The sequence below is a fragment of the Oncorhynchus mykiss genome, chromosome 13 (assembly GCF_013265735.2).
Source record: "Oncorhynchus mykiss isolate Arlee chromosome 13, USDA_OmykA_1.1, whole genome shotgun sequence".
In the NCBI taxonomy this organism is placed as follows: Eukaryota; Metazoa; Chordata; class Actinopteri; order Salmoniformes; family Salmonidae; genus Oncorhynchus; species Oncorhynchus mykiss.
This window is the reverse complement of record NC_048577.1, coordinates 2,003,266-2,013,168: the sequence shown is the minus strand read 5'-3', so window position 1 is coordinate 2,013,168 and position 9,903 is coordinate 2,003,266. Positions and strand designations below refer to the sequence as shown.

General features: G+C 46.6%; 1 protein-coding gene across 1 annotated transcript in view; it reads left to right on the top strand.

The window, feature by feature from the left end:
• Positions 1–2,440: 2,440 nt before the first annotated feature.
• Positions 2,441–9,903, top strand: part of LOC118938506 (voltage-dependent calcium channel gamma-3 subunit-like) — an 8,180-nt gene continuing 717 nt past the window's right edge. Inside the window, exons 1-3 of the mRNA XM_036942546.1 lie at positions 2,441–3,515; positions 9,491–9,574; positions 9,880–9,903. The exon at positions 9,880–9,903 is cut by the window's right edge and continues 57 nt beyond it. Of these exons, the coding sequence (XP_036798441.1) occupies positions 3,302–3,515; positions 9,491–9,574; positions 9,880–9,903 (322 nt within the window). The 5' untranslated portion in view covers positions 2,441–3,301. The remainder of the gene's footprint in view (positions 3,516–9,490; positions 9,575–9,879) is intronic.

Below are 9,903 nucleotides of genomic sequence, written 5' to 3'. Positions count from 1 at the left end.
TCACATATACACTACATGACTGGGAACACCGATGTGGATCTGTTGGTCACATATACACTACATGACTGGGAACACCGATATGCATCTGTTGGTCACAGATACACTACATGACTGGGAACACCGATATGCATCTGTTGGTCACATATACACTACATGACTGGGAACACCGATATGCATCTGTTGGTCACATATACACTACATGACTGGGAACACCGATATGGATCTGTTGGTCACAGATACACTACATGACTGGGAACACCGATATGCATCTGTTGGTCACATATACACTACATGACTGGGAACACCGATATGCATCTGTTGGTCACAGATACACTACATGACTGGGAACACCGATATGGATCTGTTGGTCACAGATACACTACATGACTGGGAACACCGATATGCATCTGTTGGTCACATATACACTACATGACTGGGAACACCGATATGCATCTGTTGGTCACAGATACACTACATGACTGGGAACACCGATATGCATCTGTTGGTCACAGATACACTACATGACTGGGAACACCGATATGGATCTGTTGGTCACAGATACACTACATGACTGGGAACACCGATATGGATCTGTTGGTCACAGATACACTACATGACTGGGAACACCGATATGGATCTGTTGGTCACATATACACTACATGACTGGGAACACCGATATGGATCTGTTGGTCACATATACACTACATGACTGGGAACACCGATATGCATCTGTTGGTCACATATACACTACATGACTGGGAACACCGATATGGATCTGTTGGTCACATATACACTACATGACTGGGAACACCGATATGCATCTGTTGGTCACATATACACTACATGACTGGGAACACCGATATGGATCTGTTGGTCACATATACACTACATGACTGGGAACACCGATATGCATCTGTTGGTCACATATACACTACATGACTGGGAACACCGATATGCATCTGTTGGTCACATATACACTACATGACTGGGAACACCGATATGCATCTGTTGGTCACATATACACTACATGACTGGGAACACCGATATGCATCTGTTGGTCACAGATACACTACATGACTGGGAACACCGATATGGATCTGTTGGTCACAGATACACTACATGACTGGGAACACCGATATGCATCTGTTGGTCACAGATACACTACATGACTGGGAACACCGATATGCATCTGTTGGTCACATATACACTACATGACTGGGAACACCGATATGCATCTGTTGGTCACATATACACTACATGACTGGGAACACCGATATGGATCTGTTGGTCACATATACACTACATGACTGGGAACACCGATATGCATCTGTTGGTCACATATACACTACATGACTGGGAACACCGATATGCATCTGTTGGTCACAGATACACTACATGACTGGGAACACCGATATGCATCTGTTGGTCACAGATACACTACATGACTGGGAACACCGATATGCATCTGTTGGTCACATATACACTACATGACTGGGAACACCGATATGCATCTGTTGGTCACAGATACAGCATGCCAATTGCCTTCAAAACATGAGACATCTGTGGCATTGTGTTGTGTAACAAAACTGCACCTTTTAGTGTGGCCTTTTATTGTCCCCCCCCCAGCACAAGGTGCACCTGTGTAATAATCATGCTGTTTAATCAGGCTCTATACGGGGATGGGAGGAGACGGGAGAGGGGAGATGGGAGAAGAGGACAGCGACCACGCAACAGAGACCACGCAACAGAGACCACACAACAGAGACCACACAACAGAGACCACACAACAGAGATCACACAACAGAGACCACACAATGGAGGCAGAGCAGCAGCTTCACTCTCCCAGACAGAACTGGACTGTGGCAGTTTTGTGTTCTCACTTCTCAAACCTTAATTTATCTAGGATATCCAGCCTTACAGATAACAACATCTATTTTTGTTCAAAAGGGACCTGGATAAAAAGGTTAATTTATTTAACATGTCGTCTTTCTATCTAAAGCGCTGAGTCCGTTTGTGGTGAGTTTGATGTGTGTGTGTGTGTGTGTGTGTGTGTGTGTGTGTGTGTGTGTGTGTGTGTGTGTGTGTGTGTGTGTGTGTGAGTGTGAGTGTGTGAGTGAGAGACAGGCTGTGAATGGGTCTGACAAGACAGAAACGGTAACGGTGTTGTCAGAGCTGACAGAAGAGGAGAGATGTTGGCAGTCCCGGGATGCTGTTCCACTGTAAAGACACACAGAGTGTTAAACTGGAGAGTGGACCCTCGCCGGGATGCTGTTCCACTGTAAAGACACACAGAGTGTTAAACTGGAGGGTGGACCCTCACCGGGATGCTGTTCCACTGTAAAGACACACAGAGTGTTCAACTGGAGGGTGGACCCTCACCGGGATGCTGTTCCACTGTAAAGACACACAGAGTGTTCAACTGGAGGGTGGACCCTCACCGGGATGCTGTTCCACTGTAAAGACACACAGAGTGTTCAACTGGAGAGTGGACCCTCACCGGGATGCTGTTACACTGTAAAGACACACAGAGTGTTAAACTGGAGAGTGGACCCTCACCGGGATGCTGTTACACTGTAAAGACACACAGAGTGTTAAACTGGAGAGTGGACCCTCACCGGGATGAGTTTTTAGCTCTTTCATGACACATCAATCCCTAAAAATATATATATATATATATATATATTTAAACCAATAATGATTCATGCAAGGAAGTGGACCTCTCCAAATCAATAATGATTAATATACAGGAAGTGGACCTCTCCAAATCAATAATGATTAATATACAGGAAGTGGACCTCTCCAAATCAATAATGATTAATATACAGGAAGTGGACCTCTCCAAATCAATAATGATTAATATACAGGAAGTGGACCTCTCCAAACCAATCATGATTAATATACAGGAAGTGGACCTCTCCAAACCAATCATGATGAATATACAGGAAGTGGACCTCTCCAAACCAATCATGATTAATATACAGGAAGTGGACCTCTCCAAACCAATCATGATGAATATACAGGAAGTGGACCTCTCCAAGGCACCTCCCACTCTGGACTTAGAGCTTCACATTCTGTCTCTGAGTGAGGATGACGGAGTCACTCATTTCCATCCGTCCCTCTAAAGAAGAGGATGCCTGGGACTTTTAACTAATAAACCGTAAGAAAGAGGAGATGAAGAAGGATTAAAAATTGTTGTGAAACTAGAAACTCCCACTGACGCTGTTATGAAGCCTGGACTATAAACGAAGTACAGAAAGCCTTTAATGAAGGCGCGCAGCGGACCGTAACTTCCTTCGCCGTGATGAAGTTGTGTAACCGGGGAGCGCTGATGCTGGTCACCACGGCGTTATCCTTCATAGCGTTCAGCCTGATGACCATCGCAGTGGGAACGGACTACTGGCTGTACTCCCGGGGCGTCTGCCGGTCCAAGACGTCGCTCCATGACAACGAGACCATCCGCAAGAACGAGGTGGTGATGACTCACTCCGGGCTCTGGCGCACCTGTTGTCTCGAAGGTGACCGTTAATAACCCGGTTGTTTGTTTTGATTGATTTGATTGGATCTTTTTGGTTACGGGTTTAAAGTACAACTATAGCAGTTTGGGTCAGTTTTAAGTGTCGATTTGATTGGATCTTTTGGTTAAGAGTTTTAAACGTTCGTGTGGTGTGTGTGCGCGCGCTCTAACATTTGTAATCTATATATAACTATACGGCGCCTTCGGAAGATATTCAGACCGCTGAACTTTTTTCCATGTTACGTTACAGCCTCATTCTAAAAAAATATTTTAAAAATGTATTCAGCAATCTACACAAAATAACCCATAATGACAAAGCGAAAACAGTTTAAACATATATTTTTTTGAAAATTAAAAATAAATAATAAACAGATGAAGTCAAAAGTTTGTACACATCTACTCATTCCAGGGTTTTTCTTTATTTTTACTATTTTCTACATTGTAGAATAATAGTGAAGACACTAAAACTATGAAATAACACATACGGAATCATGTAGTAACCAAAAAAGTGTTAAACAAATCTAAATATATTTTTTATTTGAGATTCTTCAAAGTAGCCACCTTTTTGTCTTGATGACAGCTTTGCACACTCTTGGCATTCTCTCAACCAGCTTCACCTGGAATGATTTTTCAACAGTCTTGAAGTAGTTCCCACATATGGTGAATACTTGTTTGCTGCTTTTCCTTCACTCTGCAGTCCAACTCATCCCAAACCATCTCAATTGGGTTGAGGTCGGGGGATTGTGGCGGCCAGGTCATCTGATGCAACACTCCATCACTCTGCTTGGCCAAAAAGCCCACAGCCTGGTGTGTTTTGGGGTCATTGTCCTGTTGAAAAACAAATGATAGTCCCACTAAACAGATGGAATGGTGTATCGCTGCAGAATCTTCTCTCTCTCTCTCTCACTGTCTCTCTCTCTCTCTCTCGCTGTCTCTCTCTCTCTCGCTGTCTGTCTCTCTCTCTCTGTCTCTCTCTCTCTCTCTCTCGCTGTCTCTCTCTCTCTCGCTGTCTGTCTCTCTCTCTCTGTCTCTCTCTCTCTCACTGTCTGTCTCTCTCTCTCTCGTTGGAACCAAATCTCATATTTGGACTCGTCAGAGTCCAAATTTCCACCGGTCTAATGTCCATTGCTCATGTTTCTTGGCCCAAGAAAGTCTCTTCTTATTATTGGTGTTCTTTAGTAGTGGTTCCCCTCTTGTCCAGGTGGGTGTGGATTCAGATTGCATCCTCTGTGGATCTGTTGGTTCCCCTCTTGTCCAGGTGGGTGTGGATTCAGATTGCATCCTCTCTGGATCTGTCGGTTCCCCTCTTGTCCAGGTGGGTGTGGAGTCAGATTGCATCCTCTGTGGATCTGTTGAGGCGGTATCAGAATTGAAGTGGGTCTGGGTGTCTAGGATGATGACGTGTGTCATGACCAGCCTTTCAAAGCACTTCATAATTACAGATGTGAGTGGGGGCAGGGCGATAGTCATTTAGGAAGGTTACTTTGGAGCTCTTAGGGACAATGGTCCTCGGCTTGATTAAAGACCAGGAGAGATTGAAAATGGCCTTGAAGACACTTGTCGTGTTTTGAGAAAGCACCCTCTGGTATTTTGTCTATTCTCACACACACACACACACACACACACACACACACACACACACACACACACACACACACACACACACACACACACTGACCTCTCTCTATCTGTTAAACATTAAAGTGGTTTAATGAGTGGACACCCTGTTAAAGGACATCAATGGTGTGTGTGTGTGTGTGTGTGTGTGTGTGTGTGTGTGTGTGTGTGTGTGTGTGTGTGTGTGTGTGTGTGTGTGTGTGTGTGTGTGTGTGTGTGTGTGTGTGTGTGTGTGTGTGTGTGTGTGTGTGTGTGTGGCTGTGTATTGAGGACCATTGAACAGTTGACAGCCCCCTGGGGAAGATCTCTCCAGGACTGTTAGTGCTCTGTTCTGACCTGGCAGTTGGTCAGGCTCTGCCCTGACCTGGCAGTTGGCCAGGCTCTGTTCTGACCTGGCAGTTGGTCAGGCTCTGCTCTGCCCTGACCTGGCAGTTGGTCAGGCTCTGTTCTGACCTGGCAGTTGGTCAGGCTCTGCTCTGCCCTGACCTGGCAGTTGGTCAGGCTCTGCTCTGCTCTGACCTGGCAGTTGGTCAGGCTCTGCTCTGACCTGGCAGTTGGTCAGGCTCTGCTCTGCTCTGACCTGGCAGTTGGTCAGGCTCTGCTCTGCTCTGACCTGGCAGTTGGTCAGGCTCTGCTCTGACCTGGCAGTTGGTCAGGCTCTGCTCTGACCTGACAGTTGGCCAGGCTCTGCTCTGACCTGACCTGTTGGTTAGGCTCTGCTCTGCCCTGACCTGGCAGTTGGTCAGGCTCTGCTCTGACCTGGCAGTTGGCCAGGCTCTGCTCTGCTCTGACCTGGCAGTTGGTCAGGCCCTGCTCTGACCTGGCAGTTGGTCAGGCTCTGCTCTGACCTGGCAGTTGGTCAGGCCCTGCTCTGACCTGGCAGTTGGTCAGGCTCTACTCTGACCTGGCAGTTGGTCAGGCTCTGCTCTGCTCTGACCTGGCAGTTGGTTAGGCTCTGCTCTGACCTGGCAGTTGGTCAGGCTCTGCTCTGACCTGGCAGTTGGTCAGGCTCTGCTCTGCTCTGACCTGGCAGTTGGTCAGGCTCTGCTCTGCTCTGACCTGGCAGTTGGTCAGGCTCTGCTCTGACCTGGCAGTTGGTCAGGCTCTGCTCTGCTCTGACCTGGCAGTTGATCAGAGCAGATAATTTTTTTTTACAGACCTCTACATGCTTTGTAAGTAGGAAAACCTGCAAAATCGGCAGTGTAGCAAATACTTGTTCTCCCCACTGTATGTTATAGTATGTATGTATACCTGTATGTAGTACTATATATATTTTATAGTATGCTGAGATGTATACCTGTATGTAGTAGTATTTGTACTATGTATATGTTATAGTATGTTTAATGTATGTAGTAACACTAGTACTATATATATATATATATCATAGTATGTTTAATGTATGTAGTAACACTAGTACTATATATATATATATATATATATATATATATATATATCATAGTATGTTTAATGTATGTAGTAATATTAGTACTATATATATATATATTATAGTATGTTGGATGAATACCTGTATGTAGTAATATTAGTACTATATAAATATGTTATAATATGTTTAATGTATGTAGTAATATTAGTACTATATACATGTTCTCTGTGTAGGGACGTTCAGAGGGCTGTGTAGAGAAACCCCCTGAACACCTCTGTTCTCTGTGTAGAGAAACCCCCTGAACTCCTCTGTTCTCTGTGTAGAGAAACCCCCTGAACACCTCTGTTCTCTGTGTAGAGAAACCCCCTGAACACCTCTGTTCTCTGTGTAGAGAAACCCCCTGAACACCTCTGTTCTCTGTGTAGAGAAACCCCCTGAACACCTCTGTTCTCTGTGTAGAGAAACCCCCTGAACACCTCTGTTCTCTGTGTAGAGAAACCCCCTGAACACCTCTGTTCTCTGTGTAGAGAAACCCCCTGAACACCTCTGTTCTCTGTGTAGAGAAACCCCCTGAACACCTCTGTTCTCTGTGTAGAGAAACCCCCTGAACACCTCTGTTCTCTGTGTAGAGAAACCCCCTGAACACCTCTGTTCTCTGTGTAGAGAAACCCCCTGAACACCTCTGTTCTCTGTGTAGAGAAACCCCCTGAACACCTCTGTTCTCTGTGTAGAGAAACCCCCTGGACACCTCTGTTCTCTGTGTAGAGAAACCCCCTGAACACCTCTGTTCTCTGTGTAGAGAAACCCCCTGAACACCTCTGTTCTCTGTGTAGAGAAACCCCCTGAACACCTCTGTTCTCTGTGTAGAGAAACCCCCTGAACACCTCTGTTCTCTGTGTAGAGAAACCCCCTGAACACCTCTGTTCTCTGTGTAGAGAAACCCCCTGAACACCTCTGTTCTCTGTGTAGAGAAACCCCCTGAACACCTCTGTTCTCTGTGTAGAGAAACCCCCTGAACACCTCTGTTCTCTGTGTAGAGAAACCCCCTGGACACCTCTGTTCTCTGTGTAGAGAAACCCCCTGGACACCTCTGTTCTCTGTGTAGAGAAACCCCCTGAACACCTCTGTTCTCTGTGTAGAGAAACCCCCTGAACACCTCTGTTCTCTGTGTAGAGAAACCCCCTGAACACCTCTGTTCTCTGTGTAGAGAAACCCCCTGAACACCTCTGTTCTCTGTGTAGAGAAACCCCCTGAACACCTCTGTTCTCTGTGTAGAGAAACCCCCTGAACACCTCTGTTCTCTGTGTAGAGAAACCCCCTGAACACCTCTGTTCTCTGTGTAGAGAAACCCCCTGAACACCTCTGTTGTCTGTGTAGAGAAACCCCCTGAACACCTCTGTTCTCTGTGTAGAGAAACCCCCTGAACACCTCTGTTCTCTGTGTAGAGAAACCCCCTGAACACCTCTGTTCTCTGTGTAGAGAAACCCCCTGAACACCTCTGTTCTCTGTGTAGAGAAACCCCCTGAACACCTCTGTTCTCTGTGTAGAGAAACCCCCTGAACACCTCTGTTCTCTGTGTAGAGAAACCCCCTGAACACCTCTGTTCTCTGTGTAGAGAAACCCCCTGAACACCTCTGTTCTCTGTGTAGAGAAACCCCCTGAACACCTCTGTTCTCTGTGTAGAGAAACCCCCTGAACACCTCTGTTCTCTGTGTAGAGAAACCCCCTGAACACCTCTGTTCTCTGTGTAGAGAAACCCCCTGAACACCTCTGTTCTCTGTGTAGAGAAACCCCCTGAACACCTCTGTTCTCTGTGTAGAGAAACCCCCTGAACACCTCTGTTCTCTGTGTAGAGAAACCCCCTGAACACCTCTGTTCTCTGTGTAGAGAAACCCCCTGAACACCTCTGTTCTCTGTGTAGAGAAACCCCCTGGACACCTCTGTTCTCTGTGTAGAGAAACCCCCTGAACACCTCTGTTCTCTGTGTAGAGAAACCCCCTGAACACCTCTGTTCTCTGTGTAGAGAAACCCCCTGAACACCTCTGTTCTCTGTGTAGAGAAACCCCCTGAACACCTCTGTTCTCTGTGTAGAGAAACCCCCTGAACACCTCTGTTCTCTGTGTAGAGAAACCCCCTGAACACCTCTGTTCTCTGTGTAGAGAAACCCCCTGAACACCTCTGTTCTCTGTGTAGAGAAACCCCCTGAACACCTCTGTTCTCTGTGTAGAGAAACCCCCTGAACACCTCTGTTCTCTGTGTAGAGAAACCCCCTGAACACCTCTGTTCTCTGTGTAGAGAAACCCCCTGGACACCTCTGTTCTCTGTGTAGAGAAACCCCCTGAACACCTCTGTTCTCTGTGTAGAGAAACCCCCTGAACACCTCTGTTCTCTGTGTAGAGAAACCCCCTGAACACCTCTGTTCTCTGTGTAGAGAAACCCCCTGAACACCTCTGTTCTCTGTGTAGAGAAACCCCCTGAACACCTCTGTTCTCTGTGTAGAGAAACCCCCTGAACACCTCTGTTCTCTGTGTAGAGAAACCCCCTGAACACCTCTGTTCTCTGTGTAGAGAAACCCCCTGAACACCTCTGTTCTCTGTGTAGAGAAACCCCCTGAACACCTCTGTTGTCTGTGTAGAGAAACCCCCTGAACACCTCTGTTCTCTGTGTAGAGAAACCCCCTGAACACCTCTGTTCTCTGTGTAGAGAAACCCCCTGAACACCTCTGTTCTCTGTGTAGAGAAACCCCCTGAACACCTCTGTTCTCTGTGTAGAGAAACCCCCTGAACACCTCTGTTCTCTGTGTAGAGAAACCCCCTGAACACCTCTGTTCTCTGTGTAGAGAAACCCCCTGAACACCTCTGTTCTCTGTGTAGAGAAACCCCCTGAACACCTCTGTTCTCTGTGTAGAGAAACCCCCTGAACACCTCTGTTCTCTGTGTAGAGAAACCCCCTGAACACCTCTGTTCTCTGTGTAGGGACGTTCACAGGGGTGTGTAAAGAAATTGATTATTTCCTCGAGGATGCAGACTATGAGCAGGATGCTGCAGAATACCTACTGAGTGAGTACACACACACACACACACACAGACACACACACAGAGACAGAGACACACACACACGGAGAGAGAGACACACACACACACACACAGAGAGAGAGACACACACACTTAACACATACTGAATTTTGAGTGTAATTTTGACTTTTCTCTCTCTGTGTGTGTGTGTGTGTGTGTGTGTGTGTGTGTGTGTGTGTGTGTGTGTGTGTGTGTGTGTGTGTCTGTGTGTCTCTGTGTGTGTGTTGAAGGAGCAGTGAGAGCCTCCAGTATATTCCCCATAATGAGTGTAGGTCTGTTGTTTCTGGGAGGAGTCTGTGTGGCCGGCAGCGAGT